Source organism: Lichenostomus cassidix, chromosome 14, assembly GCF_008360975.1.
Source record: "Lichenostomus cassidix isolate B80296 chromosome 14, HeHo_3.0, whole genome shotgun sequence".
In the NCBI taxonomy this organism is placed as follows: Eukaryota; Metazoa; Chordata; class Aves; order Passeriformes; family Meliphagidae; genus Lichenostomus; species Lichenostomus cassidix.
Window position 1 is genome coordinate 7,162,211 of NC_139495.1, and position 27,662 is coordinate 7,189,872.

General features: G+C 40.9%; 1 protein-coding gene across 3 annotated transcripts; it reads right to left on the reverse strand.

Moving 5' to 3' along the window:
- Nucleotides 1-1,459: 1,459 nt before the first annotated feature.
- Nucleotides 1,460-27,531, reverse strand: EEF2K (eukaryotic elongation factor 2 kinase). 3 transcript variants are annotated; one of them, XM_085074688.1, is made up of 19 exons: nucleotides 27,394-27,531; nucleotides 23,127-23,448; nucleotides 21,292-21,342; nucleotides 19,515-19,615; nucleotides 17,946-18,006; nucleotides 17,110-17,147; nucleotides 15,250-15,421; nucleotides 14,001-14,150; nucleotides 12,378-12,510; nucleotides 11,592-11,719; nucleotides 10,958-11,159; nucleotides 10,619-10,671; nucleotides 9,798-9,875; nucleotides 8,912-8,974; nucleotides 7,544-7,678; nucleotides 6,392-6,580; nucleotides 5,901-6,025; nucleotides 5,147-5,325; nucleotides 1,460-4,499 (listed from the first exon to the last, which is right to left on the reverse strand). In XM_085074688.1, exons 2-19 carry the CDS (start codon nucleotides 23,367-23,369, stop codon nucleotides 4,390-4,392), a joined length of 2,211 nt encoding a protein of 736 aa, XP_084930814.1. In that variant the 5' UTR covers nucleotides 23,370-23,448; nucleotides 27,394-27,531; the 3' UTR covers nucleotides 1,460-4,389. The 3 variants fall into 3 exon arrangements, with proteins under 3 accessions (XP_084930814.1, XP_084930815.1, XP_084930816.1); XM_085074689.1 differs by lacking the exon at nucleotides 21,292-21,342; XM_085074690.1 differs by lacking the exon at nucleotides 8,912-8,974.
- Nucleotides 27,532-27,662: the final 131 nt, after the last annotated feature.

Consider the following 27,662-nt stretch of genomic DNA (forward strand, 5'->3'; position numbering starts at 1 on the left):
CTGAGCACCAAAGGAAGCCTATGTACCCAGGATTATTCATGTCAGCCATGTGTGATACAGACAGGGTAAGAGCACAGGCTGTTCTTCAGGGCTGGCAGTTGGGTCACCAGATTTTTCATTTCACCTCTGTGATGTCAGTTATAATTACAGGACTTTTTCCAAATTAAAAAAGAATTAACATAGAGGAGAACTCAAAGCTACCATCCCCATTACATTGTTTTCCTGGCACAGGAGCTAGCCAGAGAACAGCAAGGACCCAACACTTGTATCTTTGGGCCAAGACCAAGGGCCAAGTCCAAGAGTTACAAACCCCTGAGCTGTCCCCACACAGGAGTCAGGTCCAGCAGTGAGAGCAACGTGGGAGATACCCCTGAACTTAAACCTGAAAATACCCTGACTCACCCCTGGCAGCACTGCCCTGCATCCAGCCTGAGAGGTTCAAATGAAATTCTGCCTGTCCAAATTCAGATGAGAAGTCCTGATTTGGCTCATCTTAACTGCACCTGGCTCTGTCAGCACTCATTCTACTCTGAGTGAAATTACATCTGTGAGGGAAGAGAGTGAGATTCAAATCAGTCCCACAGACCAGTAATTAAGAAACAGACAATATTCTTATTTACAGTTTATAAGCTGTAAGAGTTTGCTGTCTCCATGGTTTCTGAGGAATGCTATTCTTACTTTGTTACACTTGCCAAACACTCAGTGAGAGCAGTTATATCTAAAAACTACACAGGCTATAAAGCTAGAGCAGTGCCAAATTTTACCATTTTTCATCTTACTGATTCTACAGCGCAAAGACCCAGCTGGTGCTTTTTTGTTAGGAAATTCTGCTATTTCACAGTGCCTTCGCTAGAGAATAATTTCACATTATTTAAATTACACAGGTATAGTAAGTTCCATCTGTCAAAGCAATAAAAAAGCAACAGCAAGAGCTCCATTTTTAACAGTTTGAAAGGGCTGGTATCAAAGATTATTCTTGAACAGAAAGGGAAATAAATCATGGCAATGACAGTGTATCACTAGATATTGTAACGAGGACTAAAACGTCTCCCAGCTCAAATCAGAGCCCAGGTATTTCCAGCCCATGCTCAAATCAAAAGCTAAGGCATAGGGAGGCCTCTGCAGCATCCTGCAAATGAGCCCTTCAGCCATTACATTTTATCCTCCATTAGTTACAGACACCACATGTGTAATAAAATGCAAATCACAGAGCTCATCAAACATTTGGTTTTCTGGAGGAAAACAGATTTTGTTGCTACACGTCTAATAATTTCCTCCCAGTTAGTTACTTCTGACTATTGAAAGGGAATGAAACCAGGAATGGAATAACACAAAAAACAGAGGATTTCTGGGAGCTGGCAATATTAGGATTGAATTTTGGCAATTTATAAAGCAAAAAAACAAGCAAACAAAAGCAAACAACAAAACACCCACAAACAACGAGTAAAACTCTACTGAGAAAAGTGACAAAAACCCCAATTTTATTGACTAGCTAGAATGAACCCAGACAAAGTGAATGGCAGGACTCAGTGATGCAGGCAAGCAGTATTTGCTTGTCTGACATACAAACAGAGGCTTCCATCTCACTGTCCTTACCCAACAATATTCCCACTGACATCTGAAAACACTGAACCCGGGTAAGTTCTGGCAGGCTGAGCCTCAGATTTATTTTCACATTTTTTAAAAATACAGATTTTTATTTATTCATTGTGAATGGATTAAAAACACAGCATATAGCGATATCATTGCAAAAGTCTTTCAAATATACAGTTTTTCCCTTCAGAAGAATGTCACAGAGTAAGTTGTGAATATTTCTGTAAACAATTTCCATTTTCATATTATTGACAGTCCCATTTATTGCATGGCTAAATCATATGATTCACCTTAGACAGAAGGTTGTCTTCATCACTAAAAAGTAGTATTTGCAAACAAAGAATTAATCACAATAATTTTTGCACTGAGTTTACATACCAGATCTACACAGAGCTGTCAGCAACTTTAGCAACTACTGAATTTAGCAAATTAAACTGCACCAAAAAGTGTCAATAATTACATCCTTTGCATGCACATTTTGGACAGGCACTTTCAATCTCCTCCCTACAGAGTTAGTGGTGTTGTCACACATGCTTCCTTCTCAAGGAAAATCTCAAAAATTTGGTATCAACACCTTATGAGGGAAACAAATCCTTTTGTCTGAATTTGCTATAGTCCCTACACTGTATAGGTTTTGCACAAATCAGACTACTCAACTGTCTTCAGAGGTGAGTGGTTTCACCTTTCATTGACAGCTGATATCTTAATGCTATGAACTGAAATAGCAAAGAAGGCCACATCCCAGAGAGGCTTTAGGCACCTAAAGCAGAACTTTGGATAGGGACTGAAAACATTAATCTGAATTGCAGTCCCCTGGTTCTATTTCAGTATATTAGGTACAAAAAATCTGGTCATTTTAGTACCTCAATATCTAAGACCAACTGAGATATAGAAATGAGACATTCCTCCATTAATGAGTGAAGAGCTTTCTCTTCACTCTCAAAACAAAACAAAAATTAGGCCATGGGCACTGCTTTCCCACAACCCCTGCAATATACAGCAAAAAGATGTTGTCATGTGTTGCAAGGCTGCTCACAGCTACAACTGCCTGGTGGTTACAGCACCACCCAAAAGCACAGCATCCAAGGATAACTTTCCCTTCTCTCCTAGAAAGGACTCAAATCCTCCCATCTCACTCTCTTAATGACCAGGAGATCACCTCCTTCAGACAGTGGCAGTTGTTATTGACATCATCCTTGGATACTGTCTAAACAGAAATTCAAGATCCACCTGCCACTATAAAGAGAAAATGGGTAGCATAATTTGATCCCAGTGACAAGCACTTGCACAGGAAAGGGAGAACTGATTTCTGTTCCCTGAACGGTTTCTGCATTTTACAAGAAATTAATATTCCTTGGCTATGCAATTGAGAAATCCTAATCAATCCTGCATCATCTCAGAGCCTTCTTAGCTTTAAGCCTGCTTTTAAAAGCTTGGCTGAAGTGGTGAGCATTACAGGTCATCCAGCCCTTCTCAGGGGCTGCCCCTTGTGCACATCAATTTACACCCTCAGGAGACTGTAAGGACAAGGAAGCAGAAGCTCCCATCTTAAATCTTTTGCAGAATGACAGTTTACCACAACCAAGGAATAGGGAACACCTTCTGTACTATCCATATAGATGGCACAGCAGCTTTGGAATAAAAGACTGGATTTGGAAGACGCTTAAGTCTATGCAATAATTCAACCCCTACCATCCACTTGTTCTCCCCTCATTGGTTAAGATTAGGCAAAGAGGACAAAAATTCAAGTATTTGGGGATAGTACTGTTCTCCCTTTTTAACCAGCAATTCTTCTTTAACTGGCATTTGAAACCATTTGCAGATAAAATAACATTTTAAAATATATTTAAACCATATAAATTGTTTTCTGTACATAGAAATAGGTGAATCAACATCTCCTAACCTCTTCAAACATCCATCTGGAAATGGTAGAAAATGTATTCTCCTTTTAAGAGAGATGATCTAGCTTCACTGAGATTTGAGACACCACTGCAAAAATAACTTCAAATTACCCATATATTAGAAATCATGCTATTGTACAACATTGGACAAATATACGATCAGTAGAATTTTATACAACTAAACTTTTACATGGTGCAAAATGTGGAAATGAGAGAGGTAGCTGGATGCCTCACCTCATCAGGAACATGAGCGATTTTCTAATGATATAATATGCAATGCTGGTAATGAATACAATATCTACTCTGAATATTCTCACAGCCAATCTGAATCATCTTCTCTACCCCTCCTCAAATGAAGGATTCCATCTGGAATTCATGAGAATAACAGTGTCCAACAATTTCAGCAAAATAGAATGGGACTACTTATTAATATCAGTAGCTGCATCCATAATCTGAGAATTTACAATCGTGTGCAAATTTGGTGAGATACACCAAAAATGATGAAGAAATGCTGAGAATTTAGGAAAATGTTTTTCTGTATGTGGGAAGGAGAAAAAAAATGTAAACACACTGATCATTTGCTGTGTAAAAAACATGACATGTAAAACCTAAACAATAAGGCCTCATTTTTTTGGTCAAAAAAACTAGGCCCCTCAGTTCTAGCAGTTAAAAAAGTACAAAAGGTCCAAGTGTGTATTACAGCTTTAAAACACAAACAGAAGTATGCTATGGCACCCTACATACTACTTACACTTAGATTTCTCCCCTCAAAAAAAATATAAAACTAAAATACAAGAAAAAGAAACTGGTAACATCACATAAAAATATATCTTTTTAGCTGCAAATGCAGCAAGTCTATAAAAACGTTATATACAAGAACTGGTTCAATTCAGTGTCATTCTTCCATCATTGCCCAAGCCTCTTCTGCTTTTTGGTAATACTGATTTGCCAGTCTGCCTTTCATGGCTTCCATTGCTGCTTCTGCTGCTTCTGTGTAAAGCTCACCTGGAGAGGAAACAGTATCAGTTATGTTGACAGAGTAAAGAACCACCATGGCTTTAGCCTGAAGCAAATAAAGGACAAAAGGAGAAACTGAAATCAAACTGCAGGGCCGGATGTATGGGTGTGTTTTAATAGTGTCAGAGTTATACAAGCTGGGAATCTGGTTTCTGCTCTTCAAGTTGTAAGGTATACAACTGGCTGCTGATGGCTCCTCAATGGATTTGGAAGGACTGGAAATAGGACCAGCCCGTAGGAGCCCCCAAGACAGACATCTAGCATGCAGACTGCATATGAACTGAGAGAATGTTGTGTAGGGCTTGGGAGTCATGGGTGTAACTCAAACTACAAGCAGCAACCTGCAGCTCAGGGGAGTGACCCAGAGGAGCAACCTCGGAGGGTGTGAAGGTTGCCTGGCAGTGAGTCAGTGTGCCACAGACTGGACCTGGCACCACCCACTACCCTGTCACTGCCAAGATCTCTGCTTTCACTGCTACCAGCCTTGTTACACCCAGCATCATTAAATCTGAAGGTACTGGCCCTCTCTATGTTTTGGCCCTCTAACAGCTGTAGGGAGAAATCCATTTTTGGGGTACATGATGAAGGAGAAGGAAAGCAAGACTACAGATAACAGCAACAAAACGAGGCCTCACCTGATCTCTGTGGATCCTTATCCAGGTTGAACCCTCCCATCATTAACATCTCTGCTTCCCTGGCCAGGAGCAGATAGCGGGGCTCGTCCTGAGTGCCATCATATTCACCTCCCTCATCATAGTCAGTCATGTTCAGTGCAGCATTGTACCAGTGCAGTGCCTCCTTCCAATCCTGTGCTCTGAAGTCAAAAACAATTTTTGAAGATGGCTCCCTCAGGAAACAAATGCACTTTGTATTGGAGATTCAGCATCTGATTTTGTACTGGCTTCTCAGAGCCTTGATACTCTCCAAGAAAGCAAATGTTCTCATGGAGACTCACTAACTGCACTGCAGCACTATGTCACTACAGCAAAATAAGGCTGAGGTCACTTTATGCAGGAATTACAGAGCAGAAAGTATCAGACTGAAGTCTTTTGCAGAACTTCAGAGTCTGAGCTTCATTACCAGTTGTATGGTTTTAGTCTGGCACTTACATTTGTGAAATTAACTGATTCAGAAAAAATCTGAAGTTGCAGAGTCTTGTTTCATAATACTTTAAAATCAGTGGTTTTCATATTGAGAATGCTCAGTAAAGTTCAATTAAAAGTTTAATGTTATTTGACAGTGGTAAAATTTAAAGTTTCACTGTTGTGCAAAACAGAAAACTCATGTAAATAACAAGGACATGCTAAAATTCAGAAGCAGAAAAATCATTGCCCCAGCCTCGCCTCAGTGAAGTACCACCAAGTTAACTTACTCAGCCGTGCACAGTACCTGTCTGCACCAAGATTTACACCTGTATCATATGCTCTTGCTACCAAAATCATGGAAGGCCGGTCTCCAGCTTCTGCTGCTCTCAGCAAGTAATTAAATCCTTTATTTCTGTTCTCCTTTGTATCCTAGTAAAGAAACAAAACCTTAAAAATGCATATTTCTAAGTAAAACAATCCCTTCCTCCCTCTACCATAAAATGCAGTTTCTCAGTCAGCAATGTCTGAGAAACTGGCACAGCCACAAGAAACAAAGCAGCTGAACAGTTAAGGTGGCTTCAAAAGCTTCCCAAAGGCATGAAGTATTTGCTGGCAAAACCAGAAAGAAGCAGGATTTTTCTCCATTTTGTCCAAATCCTTCATCACAAAGTAATCTGTTTTCTCTGAAGAGGCAACAGAACACCTAACTATGGTTTTTGTTTTGTCTCCATTTCCTGCTATTCTTATGTTATTTTTACAATGGACCATAATTCTGCTTTTTGGCATTCTCCATACCTCCAGAGTGACCTCAGAAAGAATGTGATGTGGCAGCTGAGAGCACATGAGTCCCAACCCAACAATGGCTTCCAGCTCCCCACAGTCTGCAGCATGCTCTAGGTGGAACAGGGCTGACTCCTGATCCCATTCCTTGTCCTTCTCACAGAAACGTCCGGCTTCGTGATAGCGAACCATGGCCAGGTGAACCTGGACACAATTGCACAGGAGAGACACAAGGAGGATGTAGGGATCTGATCCTTCAAAACCACTCTGCCCATACTTTAACAGGTCTTAGGGGTATGTCCTGGAGTAAGAGGAGGCTCAGGGGAAACCTTATCACTCTCTGTAATTATCTGGAAGGAGGTTCTACCAAGACAGGGGTCAGCATCTTCTCCCAAGCAGCTGGTGACAGGATGAGAGGACATAGCTTCAAGCTGTACCAGGGGAGGTTCAGGCTGGATATCAGGAAGAATTCCTTCATGGAAAGAGTTGTTAAACATTGAAATGGACTGCCCAGGGAAGCAGTGGAATCACTGTTCCTGAAGGTGTTCAAGAAACAATTGGACATGGCACTTAGTGTTATGGTCTGGTTGACAAGGTGGTGATTTGTCACAAGTTGGACTCAATGATCTTAGAGATCTTTTCCAACCTAAATAATTCTGTGAAAAATAGGTTTCTTCCCACACAGAAGGTTTGAGAACTCCTAAGGCTCTCACGATGTTCAGGAAGATTTACACCATGTTTTAGGTATAAAGCCATACGTAAACCCAAACTTAATTCACATTTGCCTTATCTGGAATAGTCTGGAATAAACAGAGTCAGTCCATGCTACCAGTTTTCAGGGGCTCAGCTTTGCCTATGTGCAAAGTATGTGGGTAAGGAACACCATTTCCATCCCATTGTATCTCCTCTGTGTGATGCCTCTGGAAAGGCACACTAACCAACAGCGGGGCTCTTCCCAAAGGAGCCCAGACCTTGCAAGGTCAAAAGCAGATGGAATTCACAGGTTCCTGAACTCAGATGTCCTTTCTACAACATGGGTAGGTGACAGAAAGCTATGGATGTGTTATTTTTACCTGCACAAATAAATGCATGCAGGGCAACTTTATGTAAGTAATAAATACAAAATGTTTCTTGTTGGATAAAACAGTATCAGTAGACCCATCCTACCTTTCCAAGGATTGACTTCCCAATTTTCTTTTCAAGTTCTAAGGTATTGAGCCTCTGAATTTCTTGGGCTACACAGGATGGTCTGTGAATGTGGACTCTGGAAGGGTTGTAGAGATTCCATTTCTCCACACTGATCTGAAATATGAAATACACTATTATTTGTAGTCAGAATTAAAATTCTCATCCATATGGTTTACCATCCAGAAATCAAAGCCTCCATTAATGTTGTTACTTATTAGTAAATCCTGCCTTTTAAAACATGGCTTTCAAAAGTCATGTTAGTAGCTGAATAAATGGTTATTATTCTTCACTAAAGAAACAGAGTAAAGACCTCTATTTCTAATCCAAACATCATCACTTTGCAGTGAAGAATCTTCTTAAAGTTCTGAATCAGAGTAAGTTACTTACAAAAATAAGCAACTGAACAGTCAGACTGCAAGCACTGATGTTATCCACACGCAAGAAAATAAACGCCATACTTTTCTAATCAGAATTTCAATTCACAACACTTTGAACACAGCTTGCATTCTAGAACTCTAGAAAAATAACAAGTAACAATGCAGATGATGATAGGCAGATACATGCATTGGCATTTCTCAGGAAAAGCAACCCAAATGACAGGAAATTTTTCAACGTAATGGATTGATGGGAAACAGTAGCTGAAAATAATCCCATCAAAATGAAGGCCTTTGCAGGTACACAGGGGAAATACAACAGGAAAAGTTACTGGCACAGAATTTTGGTCTGTTAAAGCTCAAACAGCAAAATAAAATAATTCCAAGGAAATTGTGAAAATCATATCTAAATAAATCATTAACTGTTGTTAAAGTTCTGTTTTTTCTTTCACAGTAGTTATTTGTTTAAGTTTATACCCAAAACAAATTATCACAGAAGTTATCTTTTGTGAAAATATACAAGGTCTGGCCTTTCCTAACTCAGGTGACAGTAGTTCTCTCCACTGTGTATCTGTTTCAAACACTGGATGTTTTTAAGAAATCATACAACCACATATAGGACACAATTCCAAAAATAAGGTGCAGAAAGGAAATATAATTTAGTTACGCAGAAAAAAAATCCACAGAACTGTAATTTTTTTAAAGTGAGAAACCCATGCATAATCATTCATTTATGGCAGAGATCAGTTACAGAGGTGACAATTTGTTTCACAGTACATCTTTAATGAGAAAATAAAGACAAAACATAAAAGGAAATAACAGAGTGGTAAGTTGATATTAATAAACATTTTCTGTAGCTGAAAAGGAAGGGAAACTGACATCTGGTTTAGTGATGTGGTTAGGTGGCAGATGAGTGGAACAAAGGACAAGCAGAGCAGCAAACTCAGTCTGTGAACATTTCTACTTTATTTACCCTTGCAGAGCTTCCCAAACTGTCTTCATCAGACTCCTGCCTCCGGTTGTTGTTTGAATGGCCCTACGTTGTAAATGTAAAGATTTGCAAAAGTAAAGATTTGCATCATTCAATTTGCAGCAACTGATGGGTGCCAGTTACTCCTCTAGACTATTTCTATCCTGCAGAATCAATAGTGACAATGACCAAAACTGTTTCCACTGGATCCTCTTCTTTGAGTGATATCACAATATATTAAGAAACATACCAAAATGATATTGAACTTGGCACACATGGGATTTAATTCTGTAAACTGGGGATGCCATGACAAATACCTTGCCCAAAGGAGGTGACAAAAGAAGTGGTATCTTCAGAAGCAGTATCCTCTTTCCTGTCTTCTAATTAAATATCTTGTTAAGATCTCCAGGTCAAAAAGCATTTATTTAAGAATTTGTATTTTAGAGGAGTAACCAACTAACCCACAGGAATTCTAAAGTACCATATTGCTACCTGAGAACAACAGATAAGTTCTGTAATGTTTCAAGCCATACAAAGTAGAGAGGGTAAATGAGTGGGATACCAGATCATATTCATGGATTCCATGTGACAAGATTGCTACACTTCCCAAACGCAATATGCAATACTTAAAAAACCCATACAACAACATGTAATCAAATATGATATTTGAAATTAAGCTACCCATTACAAATCATCTTTTTCCTGTAAGAGCATCATTCCCAATACGAATAAGTAATTTTTCAACATAGGGGAATTTCTTTGTTTCCTCTGTTTTCAAAGTCTAGATCACGATCAGATCTACACTGAGAAGGATAAAAAATAAGGTTCTTCTTCAAAAACAGTTTAAGTAAGAACAGGCCCAACTCTGCAATACTAGTCAGGTTCTTACCCTCTCTCTATGATCCAGATCTTCTGTCTCACTTCTCTTTTCACTGGGATATCCACTGTCTCCACCATTTTCAAAATCCTACAGAAGACAAGAACAGAACAGCATTCGCATCACACTTTGTAACAGCTTGACATTTCTCACAGAGCAAACTTTTTGCTGCTTCAGTGAAAAATACTGGATGGTTATACTGGATGAAAATGATTGTGCTACCTCTGTCAGAAAGAGCAGGACTTAATGATACAGAAGGTACTCTCTAAGATTGTCTTCTCCCTTATATACACTAAAAAAAAAAAATCAAGGACTCACATATTTTATCAAATCAAGAGTCCACTCAATATATTTTCAGCCTTCAGTGATAAACCAGTAACTGACAGCCCCTGGGACTAAGGCCCAGCACTGGAAAATGCCCATTGCAAACTCCTGGCATCTTCTCAGGCAAGGTTCTCTAACATCCCATGGTACCAGTATTTGCAGAGACTGAGCTCATAGGGATTCTTTAGGCTTTCATATCACAGCAGCTGGCACAAGTGCCCAAGACACAACCTGCAGGCAGGGTGAACAGGCACATGCTTGAAGCACATGTTAAAGTACACCAGATGCAAATAAATTTCTGGCTGCAAAATAACAAATACTAAAATATTGAAATAAAATGTTCTTCCTTTATTAGAAAAAGCAAATGCACAGAGGCAACATGATCTGCAACAACAAGAGCAAGCAGAGCACCTTTACATGCTTTTACTGAACAAAACCTTTGGGAAAGCCTATAAAGACACATTTCATTAGGCAACTGCAACCTCATTTTCTGTTGGAAAGACACTCACCCTTTTGTTGTCAAGATGATCCAAGTTATCTACTTCATTGAACACAGGCCAGTCTAGGAGAAAAAAAAGTATTTGCTTGTTTTTGTAAGGATAACATGCTTGAGGAAAAAGCTCTACATATCCTCATTTTACTGCTGTTTTTTTCACAGAAGCTTATGTGCATTAATTATCTACATAGAAGTACTTTCAGTGTTATTTCTGCTCAAAGAGGAGCGTTAGAAACAAGTGTTCTGGACTAAATCAATGCTGTTGTGCTTAAAAACAAAGTAAGCCAAACCCAAAGTAAGACAAATCCAATGTCCAGGAACTCCCCCGAGGTGATGTGTGAGGCTCACTCACTCAGCATGTCCACCTTCTGGCTGTGAGGGGTTGCAGAGGAGGGAGAGCAGGGCAGGGAGTCAAATGCCACATCACTCATGCTTTCATCCCCAGAGTTTTCAGACAGGCGGAAGAGCAGGGGGGGTCGACTCCCGGACACTGTCCTCACCCGGCTGCTGCCGCACTTCTCCTCTGTGCCACGGAGAATTGTCTGAGCAGATTCCTTGGCAAACCAACAAGAAAGTCCTGTGAATAATCCTTCTGTGTATTCTAAGCATGCTCTATAGGCCAATGTGAATGTTTATTAGGAGGTCTCTACAAAAGAGAGGGCATAAATATAAACATGTATACAAAAGCATTTGCTTTGAAAAGTTCTACACTGAAACAAAATATCAACCCCTGACATTTTTACTGTCAGAGAGAATTCTGTTTAGGACTGAATTTCATTAGAAGTTCTCATCAAGTCCCATTTCCACCAAAATCAGCTGAAACTGAGATCAATTTGCAACAAGCACCAAATTAGCTTTGTGAGAACCAAAACTTATAAATTATTTCAACATTCAAAGATCAACTTGGTCCCAAACATACACTGTGTCACAAGGTTCCATGTGAATTGAAGCTACAGCTTAATTACACATTTTCATCAAGCACTTACAAGCAAGTTTTTGTTATAATCCAAGGCATCTTTCTCTTTGGACGAAAGATCAAATGGTGCAAGCCCCATGCTTTTGCAGATCTTGTTGCAGAAATGAGAATGAAAGAACAAGGCCATACCTCGAACACCTAAGGCATTACAAAAAAAATGAAGAAAGGCTTTACTCAAATTTTATATTCTGGTTTACTTATTGAAAGCTGAAAGTCCCAAAGCTTTTTAGAGAAGTCAAGAGAAAGAGAGAAAATGCTTTGTAGCACACAGCTTAACCCACTTCCACTTCAACACCTGTAAGAGCTTTCCACTCTCTCTGCACAGAGTGAAAGGAAGTCTGAAAAATGTTGAAAAGCTATGTATGAACAAGCTGAATAACTGAGAAATATGCCTAAATTTGATCCTGCTTACAAAACTTTCTGTGTCCTATGAACAACTTCATATATAGATACTTGGAACTTAAAAAATATGCAGTGCTCATCTCTCTGCATTCAGCTGTGTCCATTCCTGCCATGTGTCAAGGAAATCAAAGGCCATCATTATTGCCTTCACATTGTAGAAACTAATTAATAACATTACTTGTTTAGGAGTAGGCCAGGAGACATGAGCCAAGATCAGCTCTCATTTTAAGTCTGCCCTTATATGACAGCTGACCTGTTCAGGACTCCTTACAATAGAACTTCCCCAGCTGTTTGCAGAAATGTGTCAGTTCACCCAGTGCAGTGGCTACTCAGCAGAGATGGGAAGAAAAAAATCAGAACTCCTTAGTATATGAAACAGAATCACTGATTTTACCTAGGTTGCCATCTCCAAAATCTGCACCATTCTCTGTATGGATCTGAGGGTCTGTGTAAAGATCTCCAACTCCCTGGATATCAACAACTATGAGTTGGTGTCCTGAGCGCTCAAAGGTGAAGTGACTGAAGGCCTGGAAAGAACCACAGAAGATGTCTGAGAACACTCTCCCTCGATCTACTGATAACAGCAACACATATTCACCTGTTATAAATGGAAAAAGAAGCCTGATAACCTATCAGTGAACATCATGAAGAAAGCAGAGAGAGACTACTAAAAGCATGTGGCAGATTGTGTCTCCCCAACCTGTTCCAACTCACAAATAGGCTAAAAAAGGCAGGGTGAAAAGAAGCAGAGGGCACAGGCAGGGGAAAGGAGATTGCTTAATTTCTCATTTTTGTACTAGAGGTTTTCACTACAGTCTTCAACTTAGGTAGTGGGGAGCTGGCTGGCAGACAGAACAACAGTGGGCTCTGAAGCCAGTGCAGAACAACTTCTGTATAAACATTCTGGCTGTGCCTGTGAATCTGCAAGCTCTGCAACTCTGGGACACTGCTTCCTTTTGCCAACAAGCATTAGCTCTGCCACATTTGGAAAAAAACCACCCATAAATAAATGTGAGCATCCCCACAAATTCTTCTTCCCCTCTGAGAGATCCCCCTGAACAACCGCTCTGTGTTTACATTTGTGCATCAGATAATGAAACATACATTTGTTCTCTCCAAAAAACCACATTTCAAGAATCAGGTACAAAAAGCCCTTCTCTTCAGCATAAAACTGAGATATTAGGAATCTTCTGGGAAGGCCTCCAAAAAAGTACTGCCAGGCCTGGGGGAGGTGACTGGTGGTGACAGACAAACATTTAAACTGCAGCAAATACCATGGAACATTTTGTTCCCAACCTGTGAAAGCACAGCACTGATTCAGTGCACAAAAGACAGCCCAGAACATAAACTCTCTGCATACATTAAGCATCATGAAAAATACCTTAAAAATAGTGGAATAAAACCATAAATAACAAAACTCTCAAGGCCCAGTAAAACACTCATTTGCTACATTGACCACTTTGCATTTTTCAATAGTATTTTTAATTTATTTAACAAGATCCAGGAATCACTTGAAATCTGTATTTGTATTTCTGCAGGCAATCTCAGATTCAGCTATTCAGAGGCTGTAGCTGAAAAAAATCCATATTCTTATATGCAAGTGGATTAGATTTTTTATTTGCCTGAGTTGGATACCTGCCACCTCCTTCTGTATATTACGTGAGGCACCAAAAGACTGTTCAGTACATAATACATGAGAGATCTCTCTCATTGCCTAAATCTGAAAAAAGTTTGAAATATTTTGATGCCTGCAGTTATAATTAAGGGCTTAAGATTTCCAAAGAGTATTAATCCTGTTCAACTCAACTGTTATCAACTGAAATGCAATGAAGAAGAACGCAGTGCTTGAAAGAGCAGGCCCCAAGTAAGGGGTAGACAAACTGCAAATAGAGAAATTAATCTGGCATTGTAGTGCAGAGCCTGCAGTTTCCTTCCTTGGCAGTAATGCAAGACCTCTGGAGAGAGCCAAGAAATTCCCTGCAGCAGACTCTATGGAGAGCATTAAACAAAGCCTCACTTGCGGAGTTAGACGAATGTTGTCGTCTCGCACAAATCCAGAATTTGAGTTGTATTTGATGTATTTGCCCTCAATGTAATGTTCCAGATGAAAGAGAGGCTTTCCAGGTCTGTTTTTCATTTCAATAATACAGGTCTGTACTATATCCACCTGGAGAGGGAAAGAAGATAAACAATGGCTAACAGAATACTGTCTCCAGATCAAAGTGTGTGTGAATCCTCCAGCTGTGAAAACTTTCCCAATGCAAGAATTGAACAATTGCAAAGATCCTTCTGTTTAACAAGGGGATGGGGGAAGAGTCATGTGCTTGCTGAGTTATTGGAGGAATTCCATAAATCAAAAGCAGAGACTTCAAAACACCTCACTTCTGCAACAAACCCCCCTGAAAAAATTCTTAGCAAGTGCTGGCTTTCTATTTTATTTCGTGGGTACCTTAAGAGCACATTGCAAAGAGTCTGAGCATACAATCACTACAGCACAACTTGAAAAAACGCCTTTTCAGAGAAGGACTGAAGATGTCTACTGTTCAGGTATCTCTGTATCCTGCCTCATCTTTTTCCTCTCTCTCCCAGACACATTGCTAAAGGAGAAACCATCACAACTACCACTCTACTTAGGTATTTTCTCCTATGTAGCATTTAAAACTTCTAGATTTGTACATTTCTCTCTGCATGCTTCACTGTCTACCTCACCTTGCTGTTACAAGACAGGTAGTTATTAACTACTCTTCATATGGGAGGCAATGCAAATACCTCACATACCAAAAACATTCGTCTTGGCTATTAAAATTATTAAGGCTTCCAGCAGGTTTTCAGCTCTTCTTGAAAATCAATGCTAGTTACGTGTTTGGATGGGTGTGCAAGATTTAAGCATCAACCTTTCTGGAGCACCAACAGTTAAGTGCCCGCTGAGACTGCTGCTGGCAATAAATTCTGTGACATCTCTGGTTATCTCAAAAGCAGCTGGGCTCACATCAAAGAGAGCAATACAAACATCATTTTATATTGGTTTTCAGTCAACAGCTGAGAACAGTCAGATGTTCACAAACACACAGCCCCTAGTCCTGGAAATATAAAGCAATTTCTGTATTTACTCCACCCAAAATCAGCTATCACTTAACAGAAAACACAGTAGGGCAAAAGACTCTATCTAAGCATTTAAATGTGATGGAATGTGAACAAGTAATTCCCTCCAAATTATTCTGAAAACAAGCCCAATAGATTTTGCTTAGCAAGATCTTTGAATGCACCTGTTTTGGTGGCTTGTGTCGGTTGTACTCTTCTCCCCAGAGTTTTGCTTCCATCTGCAGTCGAACATCCTCAAAATACACATCCCTGCTCACACTCTCTATGTATTGCTTGGCAACATAATTATAGGCACCTTTCCAGTTCTGAGTGTGTAAGAAGTTGGAGAGCTTTTTTCTGAAAGACAGATCAATCGCGGGTGAAAGGAAACCCAAGGATTTGAATTCATTCTTTCCCATTTCTTTGCCTGCGTGGACAGAGCCAGGCTCCAAGATGAGCATTACCCTCAGTCATTTACCAGGTATTCTACCTGAAACCTGAAGCACAGGTAGGGGACAAGGGAAAATGAAACATCCCATGGGAATGGCTGGGATGTGACAAACTATTTGGTTTGGCTGCAGCTACTTCTACTCTGAACTTTCTCCTTTTCTCAATTCCTTTCCCTCCCTGTTCCCTTCAAACCTGCAGTATGAAAGGTTGGGGCCTCCTCAACAACCTGTTCTAGTGTAAACAATTATTTTCTGCAGAAATTAACAGGGAGTGGCCTTTCAAACATGAACTCAGAAACCTCTCCTGGGATAAAAGCAATCTGCTGCTTCTCAACACACAGCAGTGACTGCTCAGTAACCCACATGTTCCCAGAAGGAAAACTGCACCTGACAGTTTCCATGATGCAGCTTTTACCTTTTGTTGCTGTGCAAATCTTTAGTCCACAGATCCCTCAAAAGAAGGGGGCTGGGGCAGGGGGGTGGTAGTATGTAGCATGGGAAAACTTTGATAACAGAGGATCTGCTGATGGTCAACAAATGCATTAAGCAGGTGCTTTAATTAGTAGCAGCATTCAAACTCTCAACCTTTCCCCCTTCTTCCTTTCCTCTCCCTCCCAAGACCTTGGTGCTGAGATTTTCAGTACAGGGGACACTCTACAGGCAAAGCAACTTCATGCTGCCTGTCCTCCTGCAGGGATGAGCACACAGTCACTTCAACAGAGGCCTTGGAAAGAATAAACAAGGAAGAGAGGTAGGAACTTCAGCCAGATCTCAAACCTTCCCAGTGCTTGAAGGAACGCACTCCTCTGCATATAACAAGCCAGCTCAAGTTTTTCTACAGCAAATACCCTCTCATTGGTTCACTGGGCCACATGCAGCTAATGCTGTCACTATATTAACTAAAGGCTTGCAGAGTTGCAAAAATACAAAAGAGAGAGCTCCAGATGGGAATTATCACTGTACCACTGACACATGGAAATCTCAGCAGCAGGAATCTGAAATACAAGTTATGCTTTCTTTGTACAAAAGGTTAAGGCAAAACTGCTAACAAATTTCTGTTTATGGCATTACTCAAAATATTGTGTAATGGGGAGTTTGGTAAATAACAAGAGCTAAAAGCAATGTCAGCATCAATGTCAGCAGGCTGAGATTTGTTACTTCCTGGGCTTCATTCACTATTGCATCTATCTGGTTTTGCACGAACAGAACCACCAACACAAACTGATACTGAACCAATGCCACTGAGGGGTTACTTCTCTTCCATTTTGCTCAATTTCAAAACATCACATTTCTGTTTTTCAGGCCTCATATCAAATTTTAAGATATATTAGCACACAAGGAATACAGAAACGAAATAGCTGTTTCTACAGTTTTATGAATAATTTGTCTCCAAAAGATGGTTGAAGTAGAACATTCAGAGAACACTCTCCCTGCTAAAACCCAACCCCTGCAGCTGGAGTCACACAAACAGGAATAAATCCCTTAGCAATGCCTTTAGAAAGCTTTACACAATTTCCACCACACCTAAGTGAAATTTCAGTCACCACAGAAAAAAATACTGCAAGAAGGCCAAAGATAAAGTGGGCAGATACTCACGTTCTGAAACACTCTCGCATTGCTCCACGGCCGAAAGGCTGGGGAAAAAACCAAAAACACAGTTACTGCCATTTCCACAAAGTTAATTTCTAACCAGTAAGAGACACAACCATGACTTCCCCTTTACATCCTGCAGAAAGCAGTTTTCAAACAGGCTCTATAAAATATTTCCTCAAGGAAAAGTGACAGCCCACTGACAGTGAGAACAGGTATCTGGGGAAAAGACATTTGGATAAGCTTCCCACCCCCATATGCCATGGAGAAGACATGGTATGTCTTTTAAATAAGCTGTTTAAATTCTCTCCCCAGTTGGGAGTCTGCCTAAAGAAGCTTCACAGACCTCATGCTCTCTGCATTTAGGCTTCCATATAGGATGTGCCAAACAGAGCATCATCTCCCCAGATGCCAGATACTGTGCCTGCAGCACACAGCAAGGCAACCCCAACACACAACCAAGCCCAGGACTTAACTGGGAAGTGACAGTGCCTTCTACCCTCACATACAGAAAATTCTAAGAGCAGAAATTATTTGGGAGCACAGAAAATAGCAGGACTATTGCCAGGCAGGGAAATGATGCCAGAAGGAAATGGGAGGGGTGAAATGGAAGGGAAATCATCGGGAATGGAACAAATGCCTCATGTTGCTGACAGGGAAGGTCTGACTCCATTTGCTACTCTACTCTGGAGAGAATGATACAAAGAAAAAGAGACCAGAGAAAATCATTACACTGAGACTTCATAACTTCTGTGAGGAAAACATCTTGCTGCCACTATTTAGGAACAGAAAGGAAATGACAAACTTGCTGCTAGTAAACATAAAGGACAGTGTGATCTTACTTGTGAAGCCATCTTGATAAGGACTTCATCTTCAACCCAGTCCCCAGTAACTGCATTGTACCTGCAAAATCAGGAGACACATCTCAGAAAAATGCAAAGGGAACCCAAATCCTCCCATTCCCAGCACCTATCCCTCCTTATCTGTAACTGAAAGTGCTGCTGCCACTCCCACACAAAAGCTTCTAGTCTTCCCACCACACTCTGGCCCTCCTCACTTTGGGCAGGAGAGCAGAAACATGTTTGTCTCTTTGAAGAGACACTGAACCCTACTGTCAATGAGCAGATTCCAAAGCAGAAGCCGAACTTCTGCAACACTGCAAATCAGGCTTCATCTGATTTGAAGTTAAACCTCCTCTGTGATGCCTGGCAGCACACTTGAGGCAGAAAGTGCCTCACCAAGCTCTACACACTGGACAGGTTGTCTCCCTCAAACCTGAGCTTGCATAAGCCTGGTTCTGGCTGGATGTTTGCCTCGGGACAGTGGAAGATGTGAGCAGCACCAGCTGTGGAAGCAGTGGGGCCAAGAACTGCCCAACACTGCACAGAGGGAGGAGCAAGTCCCTCCACAACCCTGGGATAATACAAAGAGTACGACTGTGGTTTCTCCCCACCCCTTTAACTACCAACACAGTGAAAGCCAAATTGAGAACCACAGCAGCTGAGTCATCAACACATGATTGTCTCCAGCCTGGTTCCCCCAACCGGCACAGAGTACCTCCCTCATATATTATGTATCACCCCAATTTACAGCAGATAAAAGAGGTGAAAACAGGAATATCAGAGCCATCTCTTTTTAACAGGATATCAAATAACACTAAATTATTTGTATTTTAAAATATGCAAACTATTTCAAGACTGTGTGGCTGACCAGGGACAGATGCAGTCCATGGGGAAGAGCAGCACTGCATGACTGGTATGTGACAGGAAGGGAGGCCTCCCCAAACACTGATGCTAAGTGGTAATTAACCGGCCTCTAACCCCTAACCCTTCCTCTCAGAAACCTGTGTCAGTAAAGTACATATTTTGGCAAAGCTCATGTTAAAGCACTGAAACCAGTTTAAAGGCTGAACTCCCTTTTAGCACGTACACCATGCTGAGCTGTTCTGGGCTTTATTAGGATTTCAGCCACATGCAACAATACTGCATGGACCAGCAACACTGAAACTGCTATTTTGGGAAAGGCATGGAGGGCTATGTCACTTTTTTCCTAAACTATTTAAACTAAGTATGCTGCCTGTTTATTGGGATTAATTTCCTTATCAGATTAAGTTTACAGAATTAATAAATCAACTAGAATATGCTTTTCAGCCTTGTTTCCTGTCTACACAGTGAAAGTCCTAGACACTGCTTAGGTGGGAAAGTGTGACAACGGCTCACTGAAAGCTTTATTTTCTGATGATGTGCAGTATTTACATATTCCTGGGAGACTGAGTTAAGACACTCACTTTGGGCATTATGAAAGTTCTTCAGCTGTGTAACTAGAGATACTCTGCACTACACAAACACAGCCCTTGCACAAACCAGCAGTTCTATTTAATAGCAGCATCCAAAGCAGGAAGACCAACAGACCTGTAACGAGTGGCGTGTTCTGTCTCAATGTCCTCCAGATGGAATTCTGCCCAGGGATCAGGCATATGCTTGGCTTTCTCAATAGCATGTTTCCAAGTTTCCTGAAGAAGATACAGACTGGCACTTTATTCATAATCAGCAGCAGCTCACAAAACCAGCATTTTCTAGAGCACATCAGGATCTCAGTGCTGTGAAGATGTGCAACTACACAAGCCCCCAAAGCACTACTCAAAGCCAGGACCAAATGGTACCAAAGACCATATCGTTTCAATTATAATGAAACAAAGCATAGATTTCAGTTCAATTTGCAACAACTGTAAAGTTACTGAGGATACAATCTGGTACCATATATACCAGATATAATTTACAAGGCCTAATTTGCAGGTATCTCTAACATACACTGCAAATGGCAATAAGGCACACCCAGATGATATTAATTCACTTTTTCTGTTTTCATTTTTAATTTCTCATTGCTAACAGCATATGCTGGTTTTGCATGCATATGAGTATGTATAAAAAAGTCCATTAAAAACACAACTATTGTGGATAAAGTAAAAAGTTCTGTGAACCCAAGGGTCCCAGACTGTGCTCAGCATGAGAATGAAGAAATCACAATGTTGTAAAAATTGATTATTGTAACAATTCCAGACAAGTAGCTATTTCAATGTCCACCAAGTCAACAGTAAAATACCAAAGTAGTTTTCTGGAGTACAAACAGTCTCTCTCTACCAGCCAATTTGGACGCTTTACTCTTAACATTTTGTTCTCCTTCTCTTTACATTGTATATTTCCAAGAAAACTGGCGATATGACTCTATGATTTGCCAAATGCCTTCTGCAAAGTGAGCAGGAGAAAAAGCACTTTGTACCCTGCCAGTAAAGAAGTACAGAACTCTGAGGTATTATTACTGCCTCTCTGACTGAAATTCAAGTGTGCAGAAACACTAACTTCTAAAATCTTGGAATTTTCTTTTGGTTTTAATCCTCAGGAATTTAAAACAATCTCTTTTAATTAAAAAATACAGTATAAATCTGTGTCAGCAATTGCATCAAGGAAGTTTTTGAAGCAGCTAAGCTTTAAATGTTCATGTTTATTTTGAATTTCAGCTTTAACTATACATACCTTGCAAACAATTTAAATGCTCCCCTTTCTGCCAATAACAACACAAAATGAAAACAATACTACATTAAAGAAAACAAGTTTAAAGGACATGTTGAGAAAGATTTCCTACATGTTTCATAAGAAAATTAAGTTGCCTCAGGTCATGCAATACAGCTCATACAGACCTGAGAGTTTCCATGTTTAAATACCTGTGACAGAAATAAGGAGACACGGCAAGAAAAATTGTTTGGTCAACCAGTTGAATCAAACCGTTCTTGAGTAGATTTCCTCTCCAAAAGGTGATTTGTGTTCATGTTAGATGATAATTTAAACAAGTTAATTACTTGTGCTTGATCTCATGAGGTGCTCTGCACAAAAGCTGTATTTTAACCTTCTAACAAACAGAAGTTGGACTTCATGGAAATGGTGCTAACAGTACAATTTTTCTCCTGCTGGAGGCATATGGCTGCCATACAGTGATATTTCAAGGTAAAGAGCACAAGATAGGTATTATTCCATTTAACAGGTACCTTTTTTAGTTTTTATTTGATGACTTTCATGGACTGAGGTAATCAGTTCTCCCAAAAAAAGTCAATGAAGGGAAAAAAAACCCAAACAAAAAAAAAATCATAGTGCATCTATTAAATATGGTGTTGACATTTTCTTTTGAACCTACCCGACCATGGTCAACCACAGAGCCATGCTTAGAACGATGCTGTGTGTCATTCTAAAGGATCCATGAGAGACATGAAAGTAGGAAAATACATGTGATAAGACAAATGATTGACAAAGAGCCTTGCTTCTCTTTGTTAGTAAAAAAAAAGTCCAGTTAAAAGCCACTCTTCAGTTTATATTCCCAAGTTAAATTCATTCTTAGTACACCTGTGAACAAACCTGTTGAAGTAAATTGGTAATTTTTTTTTTAATTGGAAAGCATGTCTTAAAAGGGTCTTGCCTATTAACTAGCTAATTAAACATTGCTGAGTCCTGATTAAAGGCAGAGAATAAATAGCAGCTTTTCTGTCTGGCTCTGCCTTTCATTATCAGTGACCCACACTGTCTTTCTTTAGCTTTGAGGTCTGACAGGCAGACTCTGATAGGCCAGGCAGTGGGGTTTAAGACATCATTAGCTCTGCCTGTCTGCTGCATTGTGTTGAAAGTCACCACTCCTGCAGTTTAACCAGGAGATGGAGACCTGCTTGCTCCACATCTGAACACAAAGCAATTCATCTGTGATAGGAGCTACAATTCCAAACTAGACATTATGGAGACGAAAACATGGGCACAAATATTCCACAGAAGCAAAATGACAGCTTAGGAAGGCAGAAATAATTGCAATTTCTGAAGTCCTTATCAGTTTTATCTCAGACCATATGACTCAGAAATTGCACTGCAAACCCAGAGGCAAGTGGTTAGTACATGTTAAAATGTACACACAAATGAAGACTAAACTTCCTATCAGGTCTCAACCTGCTTAGCATAGCATACACCAACATCTGTCCCATTTCTGTACTAAGCTTTTGCTCCTCACCTTCCTTAGGAAAATGTATCTTTTAATGTTTCTTTTAATTAGCTTTAGTAAAGATTTTTCTGCAGATAAGCCAGCTTCACTTGCACTTTGTTACTCACTATGCTATCTGACTGAAATACCCCCGTGGTATCCTTTCCCAAATAAAGCATGCATTAGGCATAACTGAGATTTCAGAGTATCGATTAAATAAATGTTAATATTTATAATAAGAAATGTGTTAATAAAACACATTAAATCCTAATCTAGACAAAATCTAAGAGACATGCCAGTTTAGCACAAACTGTGTTTATTTAGAATATCTAAACTACAGAGTGGATGTCACTTGAAGCTCCATTTCCTGGGCTAATCTGTGTGAAAGGAGCTGAGTGAAAAAGGACACACTGCCAAGGAAGTACCAGCTATGGTCCCTCTGACCTCCCTGCAATGCTGCAACTGATGTTCATCCCAAAAAGGTCAGATACTGCTCGTGTACACTGCCAGAAACTACTGCCTGTGTGACACTTCATGCCCAAGCATGAAAGTCAACATCTCAAAACTCCCTAAGAAGAAACTATTACATAAAACCCTACCCTTACAATTTTATAATTTATGATTTTATTTGTCCAACTAAAAATATTACAGATTCACAAAATCCATAATAAATTATCTTCTGACAGGCCCCAATTTATCTTGCACCAAGTGTATTATCTTTTGAATCTCCCAATCAGTGTACTGCATTGTAAATAGTTTGATCCTAATGGCAGTGAATTGTTCTCCTGGATTGCATGGAGCAAGATCTCCCACTGAACTGAAAGGGACAGTAAGCAATTCCATGGCAGTGTCAGACTACTGGCTCAATGGAATTAACTGCAGGTCTGGAAAAAAACAGATGAGTATCCTCATTGAAAAGTGTTAAGTTACAAGAGATGAAGCAGTTAGAGAAGGTCTCATGCCAACTAAGTAGAACCAAAACCTTAATGAAGACTGGAGCCAATACTTACCTTAAAGCTAAAGCTTCTGGGAGAAGAGCTTGAACTGTACTGCTCAGTTTTTGCTAAGTTGCTGTAATAGTTGTCCACTTTGGTATTGGCAGACTTGTTAGAAACTGGATCATCAGTTATTGGACAGATAAAATAATTGTCTTCATCATCACTATCAGCATCAAGATAATTCCCAGAGTCCGCTGGAGTTGTTCTGGCATTATCAATCCCTTCCATACGAAAAATAAGGTCCTCGTCTGCCATGTTTGCAGGAGGTTGGTTTAACTCCTGCAACAGCTGGAACACCCACTACTCCAATGCACATGCAAATGCAGGGAAGAAGCTGGGTGAGAGAGGAAAAAAAAAGAAAAGGATTGTTATTAAAAGAACAAATAATGTATGACACTGATGTCAGCACACTGGCAGAAAAGAGGCATTTGCCTACAGCTCTCTAAAAGTAGTCCTCAAGTTCCTTCATGTGGTTTTGAACACCTAAGTGCTAGACCTGGGTTTCCAGAAGGCATTCTGGTTTTAAACTGCTACAGGACTGAGAAGATAGGAGATAGTATTATTCTGTACTTCACTATCTCCTCCTCCAAATGTTTTTATTATTCTCTATATGAAATGCCGAGTTCACAACACTAGACTTAGAAACTTGAGAGAGTTTTACTTTGAACACTACAGTCAGATTTTCAAATCTTTTCAGGGTAAGTCTTCTCAGGGATATTATGTGCAAATTATCAGTCAAATGAATTAGAGAATATTATTAGGGCAACATGGAATAATTTTCCACCATCCACAAGTGTTAAGTTGGTTTTTAGCTCTCATACAGCCAACAGCCTACAGTGGAAAACAGGCTGCTGAAAGCATAGCACACTGCAGAAATATGAGGTGGAGGAATGATCAAAGCCCTGCAAGATGTGGAAGTTTACACAGATACTCTGAAAATACAGGCATGTAATAAACAGAGGATTAGTGAGAATTTTCAGAATTTGGCCTTGATGCTGGCTGAGCAACAGCATGTAATTTAAAACAGACACTTCTAAGTGTCACATTGTTTAGTTCTTCACTTCACCAGCAAAATCAGGAATTTTCACACAGCTAGTCTAATAAAACAAACATAAACCAAGGTTTTCAGTTTTGCTTCACTGTTATTCCTCAGCTCTTTGCAATTTCAATCTTTTTTCTCAACGAAACAGGAAGATGAATACACTCCTACAGAAGTATTCATAGCTGCAGACCTTACTCCCCAGTTACTGAGAAACTGGTCACCAGAGAAACAGTGCCTTAACACACGGCAGCTTTCACCAGCAACATTATCTTGTGGGTTACTGCTTTTCTGACAGAGGCAGCATTCCCACACCTCAGCCAGCAACACGTGTAATGCCAGTGCTCCATATCCATATCCATCAGGCAGCAGCAGCTCTGGAAAACCACTGCTGGAGGAGGTCTCAGCCAACTCATCTCCCTTTGCACTGGAGCAGCTGTGGAGTACCCATATAACCTGCTATTCCAGCAAAGATCACGTGGGAGCTGTCGATTGTGGAAAGGGGTAGTAGCACATACCTGGCAGGGGAAGGTGTCCTCAGTTGCCCTTTTTACTGTGATCATCTTACCAGCGAGCACTGAGTGCTGGAGAACCTCTACTGCATGTCACACACACAGACAGCAGGTGTCAAATGATGCTTCAAGGACGTGACTAACCCAGGACATACCAGAGCACTGGACAGCCCCACTGCCCACAGCTGCTGTCCTGCACTCCCTCTGCTCTTACTGTCACACACACGTCGGCAGATCCATGGTGTCCACAACAGTTTGAGAAGCAGCAACAATGCAGGAATGCAGGTTTGTGCAGCAGTGACTGCAAACATTCTGATTTCTGTTACTTGTGTAAATGGAATATCACCACACAAATCAGTTTCTATTTAAAGCTAAGGGTGTTTATAAAAGTCTCTTGGTTTTTCTTGGAACCATATTTCTTGTAAAGTACTTGTGGTGTTTACTTTGGAAGTGTATGTACCAGGAACCATACTCACATAACATGGTCTTTAAAACAGAATTCAATAACCACACTTTGAACTTCATTGCTCTAAACCTCACAGTTTGCTTGACAAAAAGCCTTAAAAAAAAGCCTGAGCTTCATCCCAAGGCTTATGCATTATAGCACAGAAGTTGTACTATCTAGGAATTTTTGTTACTACTGTTGTTGTGTTTTGATCATTTAATCTATAATATCCATTACAGAAGCTTTCCTAAGGCTAAGCAACAAAGAGTGTCAGACTGCACTGAACCAAGCCTGCCAGCCTGCATTATCACATAAAACCTGTAATTTTAACTACCTACTCCAACTCACTTTGAAAATTTATTCCATTTTTTAATCAGCCTTGTACTATGTGATTCAAAATGAAGATAATTTAAAATACAGTTCTTAAATCTGCTCTAGTCTCTATTAATTTTTATTTTCCCAATACCTGTTTCAAGTATTTTTCTTTCTCTTGCCTTTATACCCAAGAGCCACACGGCCAGGAGGGGCAGGTGAGTTGCAAGGACTACATGCAAATATGTGAACATAGATAAACAGCAGGGAAAATTCACATCACAGGGCTGTTAAAGCATGACTTGTTTGTTGTTGGTGTCTGTTGTTACAAAGCACTGCTGGATTTGGTGAGACTCTTGAGCAAGTTCCCACAGTGGCCTCAGCATCTAAACCTGCCTTAATTCATCCCGAAGAGCTGAGCGGTAGGAATGCTTCAGTCAGCAAAAGAAGGGACAACTGGAGCATCTCCAGATTCTTCTAACTCACAGTTTCAGCTCAGACATGGCTCTCTGCACCTCTTTAACACAGGACAGGGGAGCAGGAGCTGCCCTGTAACAGAAGTCCCAGGTTCTGTTGAAGAGAAGCTTTAAAGCAGGCATGACCCAGCTCTTCCTGGTATAATACTAAATCCCTTTTGGTTTAATACCACATCAGATAAAGCCATTTAACAGGATACCTGTAAGAGTAACAAACAGCTTTTTCTTAAAAGGGTCACCTTTCAGATTAACATTCAAAATTTAACCTAAGCAACTACACAGACTTGGCACCTTAAAAAGTATTATCACCTTTATGAACAACAGACACAAAGCTACGTAACATTGTCCAGAACAATCCCACTAACTATATTAATGCCCTGTAGCACATTACAGAACTACTGTGCTTTCCAAACACCAAATTGATCCCTACAAAACAAATGTCTATTCTCACCTGCACCACACACTGCAAGAAAACAGGTCTAGTGAGTCTGGGTAAGAGCTGTGATAAAAAAAGAAGATTAAAACCCCAGAGATAACTCACTGTTTACCTTTGAAAAGCTTGTCTTACCAAAGACAGATCTTCTACTCAGAAGCCTTTAACCCAGCTCCCTTCCAGTGTGTCACTACTGCAACTACCAAGGCACAAATCACATTCAGGTTGCCTGCAACTGGGATAATCACTGTATTAGTCTGAGTGCTAGACAGCAACGACACAACATTCATGAAGCAAATGGGTGAGTATATCTGCACCAGCGCAGAGCACGAAGCATGTGAGACAAAACCCGTGTAAGGAAATACAGCACGGCTTCAAACACACAAATGGCTTTTAGAGCTGCAGGCAGTGAAGCACAGGAACACCCCTTCCGAGGCAAGCCCACCCTTCTGCCAAACACGCAGACAGTACCCAAAATATGGGGGTATAAAAGGACAGAAAAGGAACTTCCAAGACAACTTTAAAATATCCTTCCATTGCCATTAATAGACCTGTCATTTCAGCTGGCTTTAAATACTCTGCACAATTACCTATCGCTGACTTTTTGCGCGCATTTGCTCAGTACCCCACGTTGTTCATTAACCCCATGCTTTATGCGCATTGAGGCATTTGAAAAATTCTGCAAACACCAACTATCTTGGAGCTGTCCCAGGCTGTCAGGGCGGACTGAGCCGCGCTCACCCCGCAGCTCCACGGCCACAGACAGCGCTTGGCACTTTTACACAGCGTATGCACCAAAATTATGCGCACTGTCGTGGAGACATAAATGAACGAAATGCTAATCTTCAAGTGTAAGCGCAGCAGTGCTGCCTAATAACGCAGATCGGGTTATTCTTTGGCCCGCTCAGAAGCTTGCCCGCCGGCCTTTCTCAGGCTCTGACCACCCCACTGATCATCGTTTTCCCGCAATTAAAAACGCCCTTTCCGCGCTTCCCGCCGCGGGCAGCGCTGAGGCAGCTTCACACCGCCGCCGGGCCGGCCCCGCACCGCGACGGCACCTACCGGGTTAGGAGAGCCCAGATCCGCCGCGCAGCCCGGCACTGAAGAATCCCGCAGCCCCCGCAGCCAGCTCCAGCAGCCGCCCCGCTGAGGGAAGGCGGGCGGTGGGAGGAGCAGCCGCCCCGCTGAGGGAAAGGAGGGAGGAGGGAGGAGGCGGGAGGCGGGCAGCGGGGCCTCTCCTCACCGCCCGCGCCGCCTTCCCGCCCGCGGCCTTGGCCAGGCGCCGCCTCCCGCGCCCTCAGCGAGCCGCGCCGCCTCATAGCACGATGGCG

What these genes read in the sequence shown, in the direction of transcription:
- EEF2K (XM_085074688.1), bottom strand. Translation starts at nt 23,369, where the DNA reads ATGGCAGACGAGGACCTTATTTTTCGTATGGAAGGGATTGATAATGCC. An exon ending in CTGTGGTTGACCATGGTCGG is followed by an intron (nt 19,616 to 21,291) that starts GTAGGTTCAAAA and finishes TATCTTCTTCAG; the next exon opens with GAAACTTGGAAACATGCTAT. An exon ending in GTTTGGGAAGCTCTGCAAGG is followed by an intron (nt 7,679 to 8,911) that starts GTAAATAAAGTA and finishes TTCATATTTCAG; the next exon opens with ATCAGTGTGGAGAAATGGAA.